The sequence below is a fragment of the Mustela putorius genome, unplaced genomic scaffold, assembly GCF_011764305.1.
Source record: "Mustela putorius furo isolate JIRA1106 unplaced genomic scaffold, ASM1176430v1.1 tig00000585_pilon_pilon_pilon, whole genome shotgun sequence".
In the NCBI taxonomy this organism is placed as follows: Eukaryota; Metazoa; Chordata; class Mammalia; order Carnivora; family Mustelidae; genus Mustela; species Mustela putorius.
Window position 1 is genome coordinate 6,020,562 of NW_025421424.1, and position 22,634 is coordinate 6,043,195.

General features: G+C 43.1%; 1 protein-coding gene across 1 annotated transcript in view; it reads left to right on the plus strand.

The window, feature by feature from the left end:
* CASQ2 (calsequestrin 2) overlaps nucleotides 1-22,634 on the plus strand; it is a 60,848-nt gene that overhangs the window by 16,780 nt on the left and 21,434 nt on the right. The window contains exons 2-6 of the mRNA XM_004771089.3: nucleotides 6,210-6,294; nucleotides 9,009-9,109; nucleotides 10,501-10,612; nucleotides 16,012-16,085; nucleotides 21,535-21,665. Coding sequence (XP_004771146.2) covers nucleotides 6,210-6,294; nucleotides 9,009-9,109; nucleotides 10,501-10,612; nucleotides 16,012-16,085; nucleotides 21,535-21,665 — 503 coding nt within the window. The remainder of the gene's footprint in view (nucleotides 1-6,209; nucleotides 6,295-9,008; nucleotides 9,110-10,500; nucleotides 10,613-16,011; nucleotides 16,086-21,534; nucleotides 21,666-22,634) is intronic.

The window sequence follows — 22,634 nt, forward strand, 5'->3', positions numbered from 1 at the left end:
ATTCTATCATTGTAGAGATAACAATGGTGTGATAAATACCTATACGATGCAATATAAAGAGAGAGAGAAAGGGTATACTATGGATAGCTACTTATTTACACTGACTTATGCAAATAATCTAGTATTACTTTTTTTTTTTTGTAAAGTTAGTTTGTAGTCAAAATAATCATCTGGGGTCAAAGCAAATCCTAATGTTTCTGGAAAGAATGAGCATTGCGCCAGTACCCAAGGCTGTGTGTACAAACCCCATTGTGTGTGACAACCACATTCTCTAGGAAAGGCAATAGATAAGACCATCTGAGAAGTAACCAACCAACCAAACAAAACCAGTGGGGAAAAGATTATAAGTCAACAGGGGAAAACTGTAATCACATCAGAAAAGAATATTCCAGTTTTTTGAGAATTCAGGAGACATGTTGACTCTGTTTTTTCTCTCTGACTCCTATTTGTAACTCTTAATCACTATAATTAGTGACAATCGCCTCTTCCTATTTTGGTTCAAAATCCCTTGATCTTAGAAAGTGCTTGGGCCAGTCCATCCATTCATCAAAGTATGCTGCGTCTCTAAGCTGCTACACGAGAGACCAGAGGCACAATATGGGTCCTGGTGTCCTTAAGGAGGAAAGGTTGACCCTGCAGAAGAGGCTTATACACGACTCTAATGACTGTGAAGTCAGTGTCAGAGTGCCATGCCCCTGCCATGGGCTTTGGAATTCACAGAAAGGAGGCTGGAGTGAAAGATGAGCCTGGAGCTGGCTTTACAACCAGGGGTGCCAAGGCTGGCAGCAACTGAGAGAGCACAGTGAGACTGGGCTGCAGGAGAGTGGAGAAAGGAATATATGAGCTGGAGATTTAAGATCAGAGCAAAGGCGGAGACAAGATGGAGCCAAGTCAGAGAGTCTGGCTGGCCCCATCAGCTCGGTAGGGATTCTTGGTCCTGGGGGGCCTGGGTCATGTCAGGACTCAGCCCAGGAGGGCCCAGTCTTTCACCACAGACCTTCTCCCCCAATCCAGCCTCACTGCTTTCTCTTGGGTTGCCGCCAGTCCTGGCCACCCTTGGCTCAGCCCATGGAGGTGATTGCTGGGACTGACGGGAGTGATGACAGAGCTCAAGTGGGCAGGCTTTGGGCCTAATCAGGTTGGGGGGCAGAGTGACGGGACACTGCAGGGACTGCACCTACGATTGCCAAGGAGGAGGTACACAGGTCTCAGCTAACATGCGTTTCTGGCCCATCTGTGACTACAAACTCTGTTCGTCCATCTGTTTTTAGGATAGTGGCTGACTATGCTTAGTTAAACAAGAAACCCAGGAAACAGGGCTGAGCTTGTTTGAGACAGCACCTCTCACTCATAGGGGTTTAAAAGTCACATATAAACATGGATAAGGTAATAGATGCCATGCTTTCCATGCCTAGGGGACGCATGCATTTGCAGCGACCTAAAGCCCAACAAAACATGGTGGTGTATGCCTAGGAGAGGTCAGGGGTAAAACTTCTGTTCAATTCTCAGAGTTCATCACTTATATTCTTACTGTAATTAACATTTCTCTCCTGTGCCTAAGGTAGAGGGGTCAACAGAGCCAAGCATGGGCCTGAGGGTCACAGTTGAAAAACATGATAACCGTATCACTTTTGCATGAACTGACAATCTTTTATAGCAGTGATTTCCACAGTGTGGTGTGTGGCCTGAGATCTGCTGTGTCAGAATCAAAGGGTGTGGCAGTGTGGCTTACAAAAACATACATTTCTGAACCCCACCCCAGCTCTGTTCTCTACTTTCTGGTGCGGAGGCCCAGGAAGCCTCATTTTAGCCAGTGATTTAAAAGCATGCTGCTGCTTAGGAACCACTGCTAGAGGCTCATGCTCCAGGAGTAGGGAAACTTACTAATATCACAAAGCCATTAGGTCTCACCATCATTATTTTTGAATGATAGACAAGGGAACATTTACATCAACGTTTTGATAGCACTAAATAGGGCAGAGCGGCTTCTATGTCTACATTTCAGAAATGACCTTGTCTAATAAATTGAAGGCCGTAGACAAAAGCCAAGTGACTTTGCAGAAAGATGGGCCTGTTTAAGCATTGCAGGAGAGCTTAGATGAGTCATCACATAAACACTGATGATGTTGTCTTTCATCCTAAGCCTTCCCTAGTCTTGGTCAAAATCCAAGAAAGGAGAGAAAACTGCCTGAGGGGCAGGTGGTGCCATTTGTTGCCTGCCCCTCCACCCCTAGTCACCAAGGCCACTCCACAGAGCAGCTTCTGAGCTGTGACCAATATGCTTAACCTTAAAGGAACAGAAGTGGTTAGGAGCAGAGAGAAAGAAAGAGAATGAGGAGCCTGTGAGAAGGTTAAGAAGGGAAGAATGAATAGGCACAGAAAGTCCTCAAAGAAGTTGTAACAAGGAAGGAAATCCAAGGGAGAAGCCATAGATGCCGGCAACAGTGAAGGAAGACAGGGATGAAGAGAAAATGAGAGAAGCAACCACAGAAGAGGAAGCAGATGGATTTATAGCACAGACTGTAGAGCCAAATAGATCCAGGGTCACTCCACCAAGAAAACAATAAATCTTAAAGTTATGTGCACCAAAGAACAAAATAGCAAAATGTGTGCAACAAACACTGATAGAACTGAAAGGAAAAGTAGACAAATTCCTAAGAATGAGAGCAAGGCATGGATGTCCACTTTTAACTACTTTTATTCAATATAATGTTGAAAGTTCTTGTTGGTGCATTAAGTGAACACAAAAAAATGAAAGGTATACAGATTGGGGTAAAAATGTCCGTATTCGTAAATGACACAATTGTCTACATAGAAAACCCAAAGGAATCTGCAAAAGCAAAACAAAAACCTCTTAGAATTAATAATAGTTCAGCAGGGTTGCAAGATGCAAGATAAACATACATCAACCAATTCTATATCTATTTACTGGACATAAACACATGGACATCAAAATTTAAAATATGATACTATTAAAAAATCACTGAAAACATTTAAATAGTTAGGTATAAACCCAACAAAACATGCATAAGACTTGTATGCTAAAGACTACATACTGCTGGTGAGAGAAGTCAAAGATCATCTAACTAAATGGAGGGGCATACCATGTTCATGAGCTGGAAGACAATAGAGTAAATATGTCAGTTCTCCCCAAGTTAACATACAGATTTAAAGATTCAATGCAATTCCTGTGAAGATCCTAGAAACATTTTTTGTAACTATAGACAAGATTATTCTAAATTTTATATGGAAATGCAAAGAAACTAAACTAGTTAAAGCAATTTTGAAAAAAGAAGAATCGTGTGGGGGTGCCTGACTGGCGCAGTCAGGGAAACATGCAACTCTTGATATTGGGTTGTAAGTTTGAGACACATGTTGGGTGTAGACATTACATAAAAATTAAATTAAAAAAAAAAAGAATCGTCTGGGAAGAGGCAGTTTACTCACCTTCAAAGTCTATTTTAAAACTACTGCTATCAAGACCATGTGGTATTGGCAAACAGAAAGGAGAAAGCAGCAGTAGATCCATATAATTATGTTAACTGATATGCACAAAGGTGAAAAAGCAATTCAATGGAGGAGAGATGGACTTTTTAACAATAGTTAACTGAACAGAAAAAAAAAGAACTTCAACATAAATTTCACACTTTACCTAAATATAGCTCAAAATGGATCATGAAATTAAAAGTAAAATTAAAAATATACAAATTTTAGAAAAAGAGGGGCACCTGGGTGGCTCAGTTGGTTAAGCATCCAATTTTTTTTCTAAGATTTTATTTATTAAGTGGAGAGAGTGAGAAAGAGAGCACAAGCAAGGGGGAGAGGCAGAAGCAGAGGGAGAAGCAGATTTCCTGCTGAGCTGGGAGTCTGACATGGGGCTCAATCCCAGGATCTGGAGGTCACAACCTGAGCCAAAGGCAGCCATTTAATCATCAGAGCCACCCATGCACCCCTAAGCATCCAGTTTTTGATTTCAGCTCAGGTCATGATCTCAGGGTCTTGGAATGGAGTCCTTTATCAGACTCCCTGCTCAGTGGGGAGTCTGCTACAGGATTCTCTCTCCCTCTTTACCCCTCTGCTTGCTCTCTCTCTCTCTCTCTCAAGTAAATAAATAATTTTTTTCACAAAAATTTTTTAGAGAAAGAATTAGGAGAAAATTTTAGGGTACAGGGCTAGACAATGAGTTCAGACTTAACACCAAAGGCCCAACCTATAAATGGAGAAACTGATAAATTGGACTTCATCAAAATTAACAACTTTTCTTCTGTGAAAGACCCTATTAAAAGGATAAAAATAATAAGTTATGGAGTGGGAGAAATATTCATAAACCACATCTCTGACAAAGGGCTAATATTAAAAAGCTCTCAAAATTCAACAATCAAAAAGCAACCCATTTCATGTATAGGCAAAGACCTGAAAAAGAATTTCATGGAAAAGAAGACATAGATGTCAAATAAGTACATGAAAAAATGTTCAGCCTCATTAGACATTAGGGAAATGCAAATTAAAACCATAATGAAATGTCACTATACATCTGTTAAAATGGCTAAAATTAAAAATAGTAACAACCACAAATGCTCGCAAAGATGTAGAAGAACTAGATCAATCATCACTACGTTGCTGGTGGGAATGTACAGCCACTTGGTTAGACAGTTGGGCAGTTTCCTTAAACGCTAAACATGCAATTACTATACTCAGCAATCACACTCCTCAACATGTTTCCTAGAGTAATTAAAACCAACCTTCACAAAAAAACCTGTGCATTAATGGTTGTAGCAGCTTTCTTCATGATAGCCAAAAACTTTAAACAACCCAGATGTACTTCAGTGGATGAATAATTGACCAAACCGCAGTACCTCCATACCATGGAGCACTTTAAAAAATAAATGACCTTTTGATATACACAAAAATCTCAATGAATCTCCAGAGAAATATGGTGGTTAAAGAAGATAATCCGAAAAGTTTACATACCTCGTGATTCAACTTATGTAACATTCTTGAAGTGAAAAGGTTATAGAAATCTTTTAGGAAGGGGATGAGGGCAGGAACAAGCAGATAGGACTATAAAGGGATAACATGAGGGGTCCTTGTGGTTACGGAAATATTCTGTATCTTGACCACATCAATGCCAAAGTCTAGTTTGCAATATTGTATGGCAGTTTTGCAAGATGTTACTTTGGGGGAAACCAGGATGTGCAAGGGATCTCTGTATTATTTCTTAGAAGTGCACGGTAATTTACAATTACCTTTTTTGAAAAGTTTAAAGAAAAGTGATATTAATATTTCATGATCTTTCTGGTAGCTTCTCCACTGTTTCTATTTAAGCCCCCATTAGTCAAATGGCAGGACTTAGACCTCAGTCTGTCAGGGCCTCCCTGCTTCCTTAGAGCTGAGTTTCAGGGAGGTTAACACAATGCCAGTCCCGTGCTTGACGTCATCATCCGTGCTGTTGTCTACCCAGAGTAGCTCCCAGCCATCTGTCCCCCTAGGACACTGCTGCATCCTTTTCCCTGTTGTGGCTGATGGTTCCATTCCAGTGTACCACTGGTTCTTCCTCTCTGTGGGCTGCGGGAACACTTCAGGGGCCATCTTGGATCTATCGGCCAGACACACCCAGTGCACATTCCTACTCCACAAGCCCAGGGGTTGAAGGTTGAGAACTGTGCTTGGGTATTGGGGACATCGGTCTCCTTTGTTTTCCTCAGCTTTTCTGGTGTTCCTCAGTTTTTTCAAGACCGAGAGGGAGGATTTAGATGGGGCACGGTTAAGTGACCACACAGGGTGCATTGTAAACTCTTGTGCCGCCACCTGACTCCAGGTTCAAATGGTGGCTAGCGAAGGGCTCTGAGCCCCTTGTCATGTATCCATGGTCATCCAAGTATTCTTGGCTTCCTGTTTGAATCCTACCTCCCCAATTTAAAGTTTATCCACCTTGAGGGCAGAGGAGGGTATGGTACAGTGGACATAGTCTTCCAAATCCTATATCTTAGGATTCTCACATTTTCTCTCTTTGGTTCTCAGCCTTCTGCTAAACCATCCTTCTGCTGAGGGGATAGCATGGAATCCCTTTATGCTGCTTGAATTGGTCAGATTAGCAGAACATATGGAGGAAAATCCTCTTGTTATTACGTCATAATATTATCCCATGATGTTTTCTGCCATCTTTCTGCCCTCGGTCTGCTCACCCTCTGGCTTGTCTTCTCCTTCAGCTTGTGGCCCAGGTCCTGGAACATAAAGATATAGGCTTTGTGACGGTGGATGCCAAGAAAGAAGCCAAGCTTGCCAAGAAACTGGGTAAGTGGGACTTTCTGAGGTATACCAGGAAGAAACGAATGTGTCTTGCAAAAAAAGAGTACAGTTTCACTTCTTTGTGCATGATAGCTGGACTATTTTTAAACAAATATGAAATGATTCTGCACACCTCATTCTTGGGTTGAGGAAGAGTTTCATGAAAGCAGTATTGGCCTGAATTGAATGATTTCACATGAATGATCTAATGTAGCTTTGCTTCATTGTAGAAACTGACGCAAAAGAGGCAAACCTTTCTTTTTGGCTCCTAGTGGGGGTTAAAAGCCTAGCCTCTTTATGTCACTCCACGGTGATCTCTCTGGGGAAAAGAAAAATCTCTTCTCCCATCACTATTATTTCCTTACCTCATGAATGAAGCAGCCAGCACACGATAGCACTAATAGTAGTGACTCTGGGGTCACAGTGGTTCTAAGTGTAAAGCTAAACCTCAGCTGGGCATAATTGTTGAGGGCGAGAGGGAGGATTTAGATGAGGCATGGCAATGTGACGGCACAGTGCATGTGTCCATGTGTCTTGCTTAAGTCCAAGTGCACTTTAAGAATCTCACACCCCTAATACCAAGAGAGAGAGAATATGGGGCATTCCTCTGCTTTCTGAACACCCACACATGGGTACCGCCCATTTTGCCTTTTCTGCATGACCAGTGGAGAATGGCTATTTAAAAATAGCAGGAGGTTATAAAACAGGACCTTTGAAGAAAGGTTAATTGGATTTGGAGTAGTAAACATAGTGGGGGAGAAAAGATTAGTAGTGGCGTCAGGTACATGGAAGTTCATTATCTGAGGACATTACAAACAATTGTCCTTTATTATATTTTCAAGAAGACCAGCTTTTTTTTTTTTAAGATTTATATTTTTTGCGACTGTATTTAGGTTAGATACAAATAGAAATTCACAACTATAAAATGATAATGAATTATTAAGAATGTCTGGGGTATCGTTTTCCCTGGAGACAAATAAAGGAATATGTTTTCCCTCTGAGCAGGAGAACTAAGTGTGTTAACTCTTTCCCCAGTCAAAAGCAATTCAATGCCATGTTTCTCTTCCTCCAGAATTTATTGATTCCCTAGTTTTCTTTCCTGTTGTTATCATGGGAAGCTGAATTGGGGAGAACTTCCAGTAAATTTAGTTAGAGGAAAGCACTAGTCTTCCAGTGATCTAAAAATTTAGCCAGGGGACAAGCTGGGCGAGCTTTCCTAAGAATGGACCAATGGATATTCTCCCAGTGGATGGAGCTTGAAAAATCAACATGATCTTTTCCTGAAAAGCTCACCCTGGAGGAACCTGGGGAGGTTCTTTTGAACCAAATAGTTCTCGGAGTTTTTAGGAGAGTTGTATTTCGTGAAGCTGCTCCTTCATCTTCTCCTCTCTTCCATTTGCCTGAGTTTCGTCTCCATCAGGCTATGCCTGAACTACTACAAAAGCCTTCTAACTGACCTCACTTAGAACAAAATCTGACATTGGGATATCAGCTGATGTTCCCAAGGTACCCTTCATGATCAGTTATTGCTGGCCTCAAGGTTACCCGGTACAGAGGCCCTTTGGCTTTACAAATGGTGCTCCAGGGTGTGCCCTGGGCTCTTCAGACGCGCTCTGGGTGGGATAGAGCAGGCGGTGGGCCAGCCTCCTTTTCCCTAGAGATTCTGCAGGAGAGTTCAATTGGAGAAAGCCTTCTCCAGCTAATAGAGAGCTTGGAAAAAATTAATCTAAGGAGTCAAGGATGCCATACAGTTGAACTAAATGCCAGCCTCGGTTATTTAATATTCCTGGGGAAAGTTTTCCAGCAAGCATTTGTTAAAGCACACAGTATTATGCCAGGAGCGATGGAGGGTAGAAAAGATGCAGAACCTTCCCTTGTGGCATTATCAGCTAACTGGGGGAAAAAAAAAAAAAAAAAAACATGTGCAGAATTCAGCAATGATAGAAAAGTAAGCTTTTCATTCTGGCCACGGACATTTTTGGGGTCCCTGATGTGTCCAGGATCTGTGCAAGATCCTGGGGTGCTGAGCGGACCGTGGTTCTGCCTTTGGAGAGCTTTCTGTTCCGGTGAGTACTGTACATGGAGCCAAGAGAAAAACAATGGTGGCAAGAGGGTGGCCTTCTTGGGGAAAATGAGTCCAAAGTGGAGACCCGAAGGAACTGACCAGGATTGGGGTACGGGGGGTAAGAGTAGAAGTCACTCCAAATTTGGGGAACCAGGAGAACATCTGTGACTTTTCCTTTACACACCCTCTCACATAAGCACAAGGGCTAGAAGCAAGGAAGCTGCACAGGGGGTTAAGAGGGCAGGCCTATCCAGGAGAGAATGTGAAGTGTAGAACTGGTGCTAGGTTGTGGAGGGACTGGAATCTGGAATGCCTGGCTAAGAAGTCAAGTGGGCAGGGGGCAATGAAACTTTTGGTAGGGAGAATAGGGTTGGCAGTATTTCTGGAAAATTAAAGCAGTGGTAGGGTAGAGAATAGATTTTTCTTTCAAACTGAAGTCCTGGTAGAGCTGCTAGTTCTTAACGATTTCACTTTAAACATGTGCTTTGGGCGCCCTTGACAAGGGTGTTTTCAAGAAACTGATCCTAAGTTGAATGCTGGCCCCACTGATCCTGACCCCACTATCATCCAGGGATCCTGAGCCAGATGTCAGCCCACAGGATGGCTCTTCTTGCATTGGAATGACCTTGTCTTGTGGACTCTTTGTTTCTTCCAGGTTTTGATGAAGAAGGAAGCCTGTATGTTCTTAAGGGTGATCGTACGATTGAGTTTGATGGCGAGTTTGCCGCTGACGTCCTCGTGGAATTTCTTCTGGATGTAAGCATTTATGCACAGTGGGGCTCTTTGGGTTCAAATATAAGGGAAAGTGAAATCCCAAAGTAAGAACCAAGAAGCTGGATAATCTGTCCTGGTCTAAGACTGATTCCTCGGGCTTCACAAAAAACTAAGGAGGACTTACTTCGCAATGCTATTTTCTTCTGGTGGGAAGCTGGTCCTTAAGTTACCTCAGAAATTGTTTTATTAGGGGTCACTAATCACGACTGTGTTGTAGTAACACACTAAGTTTCTTAGTAATTAGACACTACCATCTCCTGAAATCCCCCTGGCTTTGTTCTAGGGCTTCTGAAGAAGAGCTGGGGAGAGTGGGAAGGAGAGGTGGATAATCACCCAAAGAGGAAGTAATAATCAGCTGAGTTACGGTCAGAGCAGGATAAAGAGCAGGGCTAACAAGCCCCCCAGTATCACAGTCCCTCTCAGCCATGGGGGTACAACACTCTCAGAGCCATCTGCTCAGGCACATAGAGGAACAACACATAAAAATAAATATGTTATCCATAGACAACCTCATACTTTCCATAATAGCCATGAAGCTGAATGCTTTTGAACAGATTCCTGTGCAGGTAAACGATATCCATACCGATGATTCCTTGTCTACCAGCTAACACACGGTGGCCTGGTGCCTTTTCCTCATGGCCTCAAAAACCCAGAGAGAGTGAGTCAAAAGTGAGTGGAAAGCCACCTCCTGCAACAAAAACCACCCATGGACTCTGCCTGGCTCTCTCCTGGACCCATCCCTGCAAGCCCTAAAAAAAAGTGAGGGAGGCAACAGAAAATTCTGGGCCAATCTCTATCAGCTAAGTGGAGCCTCTTAGATGCACATGACAGAACCCATGCCCACCTACACAAAAAGCACAAATGGAACAACAGAGGGAGGGCAGATTTTAGACTGATAAATCAGAGATCGCGCTCTCTTCAGTGTGTTGGCTTTGTCCTCAAGCTGACTCTTTTCTAGTTGCTTGTAAGACAACCAGTGGTTGGAGCTGATATGTCACATCTCCTCATTCATATCCAACGAGGGGTGTGGGCTAGGGGAGAGGACCTGGCCTCCACTGTTCTCCTGGAAGGAATGGAGAATTTCCCCCAAAGCTCTCAGCAAATCTACCGGAAGAGTCACTGGCCAGAGTTGGGTCACATGCCATTCTGAAATCGATAAGGGAAAAGAGAAATAGAATTGTCTATTGTCTAGTGTCAGCCTACCCCTTGAGTTAAGCTGATTCCTCAGAAGGCACTGTTGCTGTGTGCTTTGGAGGAGGATGGGGTCCACAGATCCCTGCCAAAGCATCCTACGCATGTGCCTGATGTCCCCACTGAGGAGGGAACATTTTTCTCACTGAACATATCCTGTGTATGTGTGCGTGGCATTCCAGCTAATCGAAGACCCTGTGGAGATCATCAACAGCAAGCTGGAGGTCCAAGCCTTCGAACGCATTGAGGACCAGATCAAACTCATTGGCTTCTTCAAGAGTGAGGACTCGGAGTGTAAGTTTTCTGAGCCCCACCTGTGAGTCTAAAGGCTAAATTCCCCACCAGTTATTTAGAGTGCTGCCCCTGAAGAGGATGGGGGCGTCAGCGTATCCGGTGCTGGGTCGAATACAGGGAGAATAGTCCTCGCACCCTGTGTAATGGGACCCATCTGCAAAAAGTATGCGAAGCAGGCTGGGATGTTGGAAGAGGCATAAAGGTTGGGCCATGTTCTCTGGTCTTGGGAGGAGCATGTTTTATAGAGAGAAAAGTCTTCCTTCCCCTTTTCTACTCGCCCACCTACCAGTGGGACTCTTCCCTAAAATAGGTAAAGAGTGGGCTCTCTCCCTGATGTTGGCAGCTCCTGTGGCCACCAGCTGGAGAGCTTCTCAGTCACTTGGACAGGATTAGAGGAAAATTTGGGTGGGCAGGGCTCAGCCGCCACCACACAATGTGGAAAATTGCTGGCCAAGCCCACAGTCGACCACCAAAGCTGCCCTCAACAGCACAGCCTCACCCCTGGGTGTAATCCCTTTGAACGCTTTGTGGTCAGGTTTTGGGTGGGCACGGCAGTGCATCATAGCATCACCACAATCCGTATGGGAGGGAGAGAGCGGAGAGTGGGAGTCAGGAAAAGGAGAGACCAGGCAAGCTAACTCCTGGAGTGCGTCTTTTTAAACAACTTTGGCAGCATGGCCCAATGAGGTAAGACTTTTTCTGGAGCCTCAGCTGTGGCATAACCACAAAAGAGGATCTGGTAGCATTCGTACATGGGGGACATGCAAAGGAGGGCTGCTTATGATGTTTCTGCAAACTCCAAAATATTTTGAAAATTATTTGCAAAGCTGTTTCTTTGCCCGTATGCCAGCTGGCACCCTCAGTCTTCTCACCAGCAAGCCACCTATTTTCCCTCTGCTGTGACCAAACTTAGCTGCCTTCTCTTGTGCTATATAAAAACCTCTATCTGGGGGAAAGGTGGCTGTCCAGAGAAATTTGCCCAGCCCTCCTTTGGGTGACTTCACTTCAATTTTTATGTTTCTTATAGATGCTGACTACTCTGGGGTGCCCCAGCTGCCCCCTTCTTCTTTCTCCTTAGACTTCTTTCTATTTCCCTTTATCCATTTCTGTCCCCACCCTTCAATCTCTTTTGTCCTCTGTTTCTCTCCCCTCCTTTAAGCTCAGAATAGCAGGTAAGAAGGAAAGCAAGGCACAGACTGGGATAAAGAGCACATCGTCTAGTTTCTCTCCTCCCTACTAAGACAGTGACAAAAACAACTCCTTTAATCAATACATGTCATGTACCAGGGTCTATGCCAGGAGCTCCATAGTGACACCTCACCTTCTTTCTCACTATTAGCCTGTAAGGCAGTTAGCATATTATCAGTGTTTTGATGAGGAAGAAATGAAAAGAACAAAAAAGTTCAATTAGCTCACTATCACACAGCTAGTAAATAAATCCTACATCCAAGATTTAAATCCTAGTAATCTGACTTTATATCTTGCACACGTAAACACCATTTTGTACTTTCAAGATTTTACACACTTTTTAAAGTCATGGCACACACAAAATGTGGTGATGTTTGCCCAGCCCATGGGGTAAACTGGAGAGGATTTGGACTTAGTAGAAAAATAAAAAACATAACAAAACAAAACAAAAGATTCTTTTGCTTTCTTTATATACTACTACTAATAATAATAATAGTAAAAGAAGATAATAGAAAAGTTTTCAATATTGCCTTGTATAAATCCTCCAAATAAAATATTTTTAGGTTTTTTTGAATGAGAATGTTGTACTTCCTTCTAAAACTTTGGCTTTTGAAACAGTGACACGAAACTCCTGGTGAAGGGTTTAAACAATCTCTTCTTGATGGTCACAGTCAACAAGAGACTTTGCTTGAACAGGTGGATGGCGGCAAATGACAAGGCAATAGTTACTGCTTTTCCTCTGATTGATGAGCGGTCTTCTCTTGCCACTGAACAAAATTTAGGAAATCTGATCTCTAAATTGTCCTTCAAGGACATTAGCATTGCTTCAGTCCTAATGGCTTTTACTTTCATTTTCACCGGCAAATGTAATATTCTTATAATTTGAATAGATTTCAAATACAAAGTTTTCCATATCATATATTTCAAAAATAATAATGAAGCATTTCCTTAAGAATACACAGATCGAGTTCTACTAGACTTAGAGATTTTTTTCTGGAGATTTAAGTAATAAAATCACTAGCGAGCCATTTCAACATCCTCTTTTTTTTTTTTAAGATTTTTATTTATTTGACAGACAGAGATCACAAGTAGGCAGAGAGGCAGGCAGAAGGAGAGAGAGGGGATAGCAGGCTCCCCGCTGAGTGGAGAGCCCGATGTGGGGCTCAATCCCAGGACCCTGGGATCCCGACCTGAGCCAAAGGCAGAGCTTTAACCCACTGAGCCACCCAGGCGCCCCTCAACTTCCTTTTTAAGGTTGAATTTTTATCTTTAAATTGACAAACTTTGTCTTTAGGAAAGTCTAAGCCCAGATCATGTTAGTAATACTGATGATGATGATGAACATGATAAAGAATAACAGTCATACATTCATTCCATTGATGTTAGTAGACAATATGAACATTCAAGTGTATGAAATCAAAACAAAAAAAACTCCCCAAACCCTGAATATTTTACAGTATCACAAACCAAAAAACATTACTAATGACAAACTAGCTTGGACTATAGTCACAATCACACCAACTGAGAAGACCTGGTGAGGAAGCAGTTTCCCCAAGGATCTCTCCAGCTCTCATGCTTGTCGACATCTTAGTCAGAAAATATTATAGAATACAATAAGTTTACACTTTCATATGTAATATTAACTACTGTGAAATTTTGAATGGTTGTAGAAAACATGCAGAAAGTTTTATCACCACAAAAAATGTATGACTGTTACACACTGACTGAAAGCATCATGAAGTTCTATCAGACATTCACGTCTCCCTGTTTCTTCTTGCCATGGGGTCCATAGGTGGGGAGTTGGGAAGGCACCAAGGGAAAGCACTCAGGAAGAATCCTTTATTTCTGCTGTAGTTTGAGGGTGACTGTTCAAGGAAATTTAATGGCATAGAGACATTGGCTTTGCAAAATGATCCCAATCTATCCTACAGAGAGATGGGAGGACAGTGGAGAACTAGAGGGTTTGAACACAGAGGTAGACTGGAATGGTTGGGGAGAAAAGTGTCCTAAGATATAGAAGATCAAATTAGAAAGGACTTGGAAGAATTGGGGGGCCACATCTTCCAAGGAAGTTGGGTATGAAACTTCACATCCAACTTGAGCACATAGCCATGGATGTTAGCGTTGAGAGAGGGTGACAGGAACTTCTGAAGGGAACTCAGCAGATAGTTAAGAATGCCAAACTGGGGGAAATCTGGAGGTGGACAGCCAGTATCCAGTATGAAAAACCCTGAGAAATTGGAAGAAAGGTGAGGAAATGCAGTATGCAGTAAGCTGGAGGTTAAAGGCTGATTGTTCAGGAGCCTATTCCAGAAGGGGAAACGGAGGGTCAGACTGGAAGAGCCAGGAAGGAGCTGGTCAGCATCAGAACAGGACATGAGGGCAGGAAAAACCTGATGTCACATGACATCAAACAGAGCAGATTAGACCAGGTACCCTAGAAGACAACCCCTATTTGGGAAAGGCTAAAGGTTCAACCACAATTTGAAGCCTCACCTTGGGGGAATTACCTTGTTCTACCCTTTTTCATCTTAAAAGGGATACAGATTGGTTCCCTAGGTGAAGAAGGGAATTCTCTGGACACAGTTGTAGGCCATCCTTTCCAGCAGGGGAGGAGTTCAAGGACGTGGGGAGAGATTCTTCAGGGACAGGGGGGTCAGGGAGGGAGGGTACAGACGATTCTGCTGGAGACCTCTATAGTTTTAGACAGATGTAAATAGCTTAGGTATGGCCCTAACCCTTCCACTCTCTCCCACCTGCTGTCTATTCGTTCTCCAAACCTCTCACCCATCTTCTTCCCCATCCACCCAGTTCTCTACCTCAACTATCAGGCTATATGATATATTTTCCAACTAACCAATTACCTTTATGGGGAGAAGTCTTTGTGAATGTGTATCAGTATGGAGAGACATTCTTGTAAATTTTTCAACCCCCTCTCATCTGTATTTATTGCACTTACCTCTATTCTAGCAACCATCACATTACATTGTGGTTCTTTAAGGGTCCATACCAACTCTGGGTTGTGTGCCTTTGAGATCATTGTCTTTGTCTTACTCATGTTTGTATTCCCTGATCCACTATTAATCGTGAAGTTTTTGATTGACTTGAAAAATTCTGCATGCTCCTGGAACTCAGGCAAAAGCTTATGTCTCTAATGATTAAGAGATAGGGAACTCCACAAAATGGGAAGAGGTTAATCTTCTTAAGAATGAATCAAAGTGTCACCAACTTTCAGGATTATGGATGTTATGTAGAACCACACCTGCGAGCATTCCCATACCCATCAGCCTCACCTCTAAAGCTGAAATACCAGTGTCTTCTCCAGGTCACTGACAAGATGTGACAAGGCACAGCATGGCCACGCTCATGGGTCTTAGGCGTAACATAACCAGTTTGGATTCAGGTTTGAGACCAGAGTCAAGCATAGGCTTGATTGATTTTAAATCATCTTCTCAAGGAATCAGAATAAGAATGAAAACTTAAAAAGAGGGAAAGAAAAATGAGGGTTTACCAAAAGGGGGACTTCTGCTAAGAAGTTTAAAGTACTTTCATGATGTCATTTTTGATTGAGGTTGCTTTACATACTAAGATGGATTTCCTTCTCACCTGGTGGTCACTTATAGGAAGCTGTGCTTACACACTCATAACTAATGGTGAGTCTGAGTGGAATAACTTTTTCCTCAGGTTTAGAGTCTAATATTCTCTTTTTCTCCCTTTCTCAGTTTCCTTCACTTTCTCCTTCCCGTCTACCAATTCCTGAAAAGACATAAAAATGTGGTAAAGGGTTCTTCTTTAGCTCAATAGAATAGCAGTCAACTCAAACTCCTTGGGGGAAATTGTGGGTTTAAATAGCAATAAATCGGGGCATCTGGGTGGCTCAGTCATTAAGCGTCTGCCTTCATCTCCGGTCATGATCCCGGAGTCCTGGGATCGAGCCCTGCATTGGGCTCTCTATTTGGCGAGAAGCCTGCTTCTCCCTCTCCCACTCCCTCTGCTTGTGTTCCCTCTCTCACTGTGTCTCTCTCTGTCAAATAAATAAAATCTTTTAAAAAAAAAGAACTAAATAATTTTCTATCTAAATAATAATCTACTAAATAATTTTCCAGTCATGATTAATTGGCTCCCCACTCTCTCTACATTATTTAAAAAGAGAAATGTCTTTGGCATGCATCTTTAAAAGTTCTCTTTCTTTGATCTTTTTTCCCTCTCAGATTACAAGGCTTTCGAAGAGGCAGCTGAACACTTCCAACCTTACATCAAATTTTTTGCTACCTTCGACAAAGGGGTAAGTACCTATGAAACCCCAATTTGGATACTTCTGTAGGTATAAAGGATGGAAATTTGAACTTCCCAGTCCTTTTCTAAATTTTAGAAACATTTGCCATCTTCCATCCATTAACACTTTCTCCAGAAGTGTTAGAAATACAGCAATAAGTCACTTTTGAATGGGAGAGGAATACAAAGATGATTAATTCAGAGGAAGTAAGCTCATTTCTGAAAATAGCTGATGAAAAGTGATGAACCATTTTTAACCACCTTGAACACTAAGAATGGGCCGTGCATGAGCAGAGCATGCCAGGACACTAGTCACCGCTTCCTTGTCTTTAGAGCTATTTTCTCCCTTCCCAGGGGTGCATACTTCCCCTTCTGTTGGGTTAGGATGGGGGAATGGAATGGGGAGGACTACTGGTCATCTGAAACCTGGAGTGCTTCCATAAGTTACCTATTATCTTCAAGAGATGTCATTAATATACTCATCTGTAATTTAATTTTTCTTTCTCTCTGGATGTGGCTCATGATTTTGTAAGCCAAAGAACATATAGAAGGACCTTGAATCAGTGGGTAATTTTTTTGGAGTTCATTGTGGGTGGAATACTCCACTCTAACTTCAGTTAGAACTAAAATGGCTACTACTTATCGAGTGCTTTTTGTGTGTTGGGTACAACTTGATGCTTTGTATGTCTATGACCTCTAAGCCTTTAAACAACTTTGGGAGCCAAGAAGTCCCATGTCCCATATAACAAAACAGATTTAGAAAGGGTAAGTAATATCCAAGGTCTCCAGTGAATTAATGGTAGTGCTGAGATCCCAGCTATGCCCCACACCCATGCCCCTTCCTTGGTGACATCCACTTAAGTAGAAGACTCTGTACCTGCCCTTGAAATTCAAGGTGTATCCCCACACACCCACATTCACATGGAGATACCCACATTCACATAGAGACACACACAATGCACAAAAAAATGCATACATAACACACATGTAAAACACCCAACACACCCACAACACACAACAAACATAGCACACAAACATGACACACATAAGCACACAACAAACAGGACACACACAATACACACATAACACACACCTCCTCACACACACTCACACTCAAACCCACACCCACACTTATATAACTGTCAGTACACATGCACTCACACTCATAGCCACACCTATACACATAAGACTCTCTCTCACACTCACACACATGTCACAACTAAAATCCTTCAGTCACCATATCTACTAGAACAAATAAGTCTAGGACAAACTAAATCCTGATTACATTCAAGTCAAAGTCCATCAGAGGGTGACCTACTGAGGGGTAAGGCAGTTGAAGAGCAGGGCTTGTGGGCCTTTATACCATGGGAAGTTCAAGTATTCTGTGAAAAACAGAAGGAAGCCTGTAGGTTCTGGAACAGGGAAGGAGTATGCCAAGAAAAGGTTGTATTCAATCCCTGTATATGTGTACATCAAACCACCTCTGTGGATATGGCCCTGCTCTAAAAACTCTAGATTGAAAATAATCCAGAAAAGAGTCTATAATCTGAGTAATAAAATCTAAACCTGAAGAAAATTTACCTTGATTGGTTGGATTAGAGTCAAGAGAGATCCAGAGCAAGAATACCAAAAGCAATAATAACTACCACTTACTAAGTAGCTTTTATGTGCTAGACTCTGTGCTGAGAGTTTACATAGCTCTTTCAGTCATCTCCAAGTGCCCATAAAGGACATATTAGTATTCTCAGTCTACATAGAAGGAAGCCAAGGCACCGAGAGATTAAGTGATTTGCCCATGGTCACACAGTAAGGGAGCAATGAAGACTGAGGTGTAATCTTAGGTCAGTGTTCATACTACTGTGCAGAGAAAGAAACAATACACATGAAGCTCTTGGCTGAAGTCTGATGTGGGGAGCATTCAGTAAATGTTAACTAGTCCTGTTGTGCATAAAAGGCAGCCATCTAAGCCCAGGGGAGTGGAGGTTGGGTGAGAACTTTAGCAGAGAAGGGGAGGTAAAGGGAGACCTAAACTGAATACATCACTGCCATTCCATTATGACAGGCCATCAGTGACTGCTGTGGCTCCCGGGGGTCAGCACTCATCTGAGAGAACACAATCAGGCAGGCAGGCTAGGCCAGCCAAGAAAGCCTTAGTTCTTCGAAGGGTGGCCCACTGTTCAGTTCAGGGTGGTATCGGTTTTCAGACATGCCTCCCAGCCCAACCATACGGTTTTATGTCCGTGGCCCATGAAGAAGGTGAGGTCAGGCTATAATTACAAACTCAGAAGCCTCTTCACTCCAAACTCTGTAAGACACTGAGTCATAAGTGCCCCCATTCATGTAGCCTTGTGGGATTTTACAACATTTAAAAGAAGACAGACACACTCTCTACCTCTACATGGAACATGGAAAGAAGAGGAGTCACACTCAGAGGACTCAGTGCCATTTGGGACTTGAAAATTTCATCTATCATTTGTGGGTGAGGGAGGGAGCCAGAGCCCAAGGAAGTCTCATGGTGTCCAGCAGGGGGCGCTGGTGCAGAAGAGGGAGCTGCAAGAACTTTCATTGAGACGGAGGGAAGCCCAGAAGGATCAGGGGAAGGGAAAGTATTTCCTAGAGGTGTGAAGTCAGGAGAGGCCAGGGCCAAGGAGGCACTAATACAGTCCCAAAGATGAAAAGCCAACTGGCAGACGTGGAGATGACAAGAGGACTTGGTCATTACTGAGATGAAGGAGAGAAAGACCAGAGAAGATTCAAAAATACAAGACTGCAAGTCTCCTCTTCGAGATAGCAAAGATCCTGAAGCTCCTGAAACCATTAGGGAATCGAAGAAAAGAATCTACTGAGAAACATAAGATGGGGTTAATGAGTTCTCTTACTACAAGTGGGGAAGACGTACAACTAGAAGTATCTTTCATTTATTCATTCATTTGCTCATTCAGAGAATATTTATTGAGTGCCCTTTATGGGCTGGAAGCTCTTCTAGAGGCCAGCGACATTACAAGGAGTAAAACAGATTCCTGCCCCTGTGGGATTTAGAGTTTAGTGTGGTGGGGGAGGGGACAAGGAGAAGATGGTAGACAGAAAGTAAGTAAACAAACCAATAAATATGTTATATTCAGTACAGTATATGAGTTAGAGAACCATGAAGACACTGGGATGTCAGGGCTGCTGAACCATTGTCCAAGGGGTCTCCCCCAAAGAGCTTTTAAAATCATGGATTTCTGGACCCCACATCTAAGATGAAACTTGTATTTTTTTGTGTTGTGACCAGGCCCAGGAACATGCATTTCCGCAGAGCTCCTTGGGGGCATTCTACCTGACCTGTAGGTTTGGGACCAGCACTAATAGTTGCATCCTGGTCCTAAACCAAGCTATGACATCTCTGATCTGAATCCCATGGAGCCAGAGAGTCAGAGGGCTAAGGATGGCATTTTATTGGCCAAGATACAACTGAAAAAAATGGAAGAAAGGGCTTTCCTTGGGATAAAGGCTGAGGGCACTCCATGGTGTGGGATATAGTGACTAGCCCTCTGGAAAGTTTTTTTCAGGTTTCCCAAGACCTAAACTTAAGAATATCACCATCCAGCTTCACGTTTGTGGTCTTAACATTGCATACCCAGACACTGGCATTCAAAGACACCCCCCACAACCCACTTCATAAGTTGGGGATGAAAAGAGATTGCCATTCTAGGTGATAGTTTAGAACACACCACTGCCCGGGATTCACTTTTGGCTGTCTCCCCTCCACATACAAGATCTTGACAAACTGCAAACAAAGACTAGGCCTCCGGTTCATTATCTGTAAAGTAAGTAATAATAATGGTTCTTACCTTAGCAAGCCAGGTGAAGATGTACAAAGTAATCAACTGCACTAGTGCCCGACACAGCGTGAGTCCTCTGGGTGCTTACTACCTTTCCTGTTTTACTTCATCTGGTCACTCCCCACTTCCTTTAAGCACGGTTTCCTAGTTCCTAAAATATGTCATCAGTGAAGTCAGCAACCCAGAATCCAGTGTCATTTTCAGCCCATTTTCTGATGGGCCAGGCTCTGTGAAGAACATGTGAAAACCCAGCCCCTGGTTATACGTTTGCTGGTTTTTTCCCAAGCTCCCCACCCTAGCATCCATACCACCCCCACCCTGTCAAAGAGGGCGAAAAGTAAGAAATGGCCCCACACTTCCCTGTCCCTCAAAACCACATCAACATGATGATAAATCTCTTTTGAAGGACTGGAGCTCTTAACGTGGCCTGTTTTCTTTAGCTCTGGGTAGGATGCTAGAGTTTCTTTCCCTGAAGTCCTATGAGAAATGTCTTTTGGAATATGGTGACCCAGAATTAATAGCGACTGATGACAAAAGCCATAGGGACACCCGTGTTTGCTCAGAATGGCCTTACTTATGTAACGGCTTATGTAATACCCAGTTCCTCCCCCTTCCCAATTAGTCACGGCTGTCCTGGACCTCTGCACCATTGGTTACCACCACAGGGCGTCAGCTCTTAGGCAATTCTTCTTTCGTTTCAAGGGAACCACTGTTCATCCCTGTGCTTTCTTGGACCACAGCTCAAACAGGAAAAGAATGGCATTTGGTTTTCTACAAAGCACTGCACATTCCAGGCCTCTCAAATCATTTCACAAAAAGAGGCTTGAGCTCAGCAGCCCTGCAGGCAAACACAGCACCCATTCTGCCCCAACAGTGAGACTATGTGGCCACTTTAATCAAGAGAGCAGACGTCTTCCGGGCTAAAAGCTGGCTCCCCGTGCTTTTTATCTGGTAGAGGGTAAGCCCCTCATCCTGGGTTGTTGGGGGACTATCCCAGTTCTAGCCTAAGAGTCTGAACCCTGGGAAGTCCCTCCGTTCTGGACAAAGCAGGATGGTTGGTGACCTTCTGGCTGGTAACAAAGCAGACAGTTCCCAGAGTCTGAGAAACCATTGGACAAGCCAGTACTGAGAGATAACCCTGCTTCCGTCTAAATCACAAGTAGGGGTAAGGAGATGATCAAGGACAGATTAATGGGTTGACCTCTGATTTTGAGTACTTGCGTGCTGTAAACGGTTTCTGTCAATTGCCTGTGCTATCCAAATTGGTTCAATTAAATCATGCATCTCAGAACACTGACACTGTTCTGTTGACATTTGCTTCTTTCTCCAGCCCTGGCACATACAGTGGAGTGATGATGATTGTACAGTTAGATTTCCCACTTTTCATTCCTACCGCTCCCTTCTCCTGGTTGGATCTCATTTGCCAAAGAGGGTTTTTCCTTGATTTGTCCTTCTCTGATGGGTTGAGCAAGGGCTTAGGCAATGGGTTTCTACCACTTCAACATTTAAGTTAAAACTGTACGTATACGCTCGTATCTTTGCCAGAAAACACACACACTTCTTAGAGATGGGAAACCTATTGCTACTCTAGACTAACATTCAAGAAAATTATTGTTGTGTTTCTAATTGTTACAGGTTGCAAAGAAATTGTCCTTGAAGATGAATGAGGTTGACTTCTACGAGCCATTTATGGATGAGCCCATTGTTATCCCTGACAAACCTTACACAGAAGAGGAGATCGTAGAGTTTGTGAAGGAGCACCAAAGGTGCCTCAGATGGCATGCAGGGGATGGTGGGTGGGGGACAGGCGGTGGTCTAAGGCCTGGGGGATGGAGAAGAACCTCTCAGTCCTAACATTTTTAGGCCTCCCATGAGCAATAACCTGGAGTTACTACCTCAGAAGAACTGAAATCAATAGTATGGCTTTGTTGGTCATTGATCAGTTGGGCAGGGATATTGCTACCTTTTCTGAATATGGGTGTATACTTGCAAACAAGGTAGACCAACTCCCCACAATCAGCAAATCCCCTCTAAGTCAGAGTAAGTTACAAGTCATATTCTACAATAATAACAATAGAGATTTACTGTCAGACTCTTATATGCCAAATACCATGTCAGGTGCTTATGGAAGCTATTTTTATCTAATATTCAACATTATGGAGTATTATTACTATCCTGATGTTAAAGATCAAGGGATTGGGCTCAGAGTAGTTAAAGAACTTAGCCATGGATGAGTGTTTAATACATAGACTTCTAGAAGAGGCATATTTGATACCACTTAGAGTAGCTCTAGCATGGATCAGCGAACTTTTTCCGTAAAGGGACAGAGAATAAATATTTCAGGTTCTGTTGGCCAGATGGTTTCTGTTGTAATACTCAACCTTGCTGCTGTAGTGTGAAAGCAGTTGTAGACAGTATGTAAACAAATGGGTGTGGCTGTATCCCAATAAAAGCTTATTTATAAACACAGGAGGCACTGGCTGGATTTGGCCCACCAGCAATGGTTGGCTGACCCCTGCCCTTGAGGGAGGGACAATATTGAAACATGGAATGTGGTAGTGGGTTCGACACCTCGTCACACCACCCTCCCTCTCCAACGCCCGCTCAGATATGTCCACTGAACCTGGAGCACTATGACTCCATCACCTGGTTGTCCTGGTCCCCATAGGGAGGCAGCATTTGGAGAAGGAAATCTCAGTGTGTCTAATACAATTTGCCAACATTGAGAAGGAAAT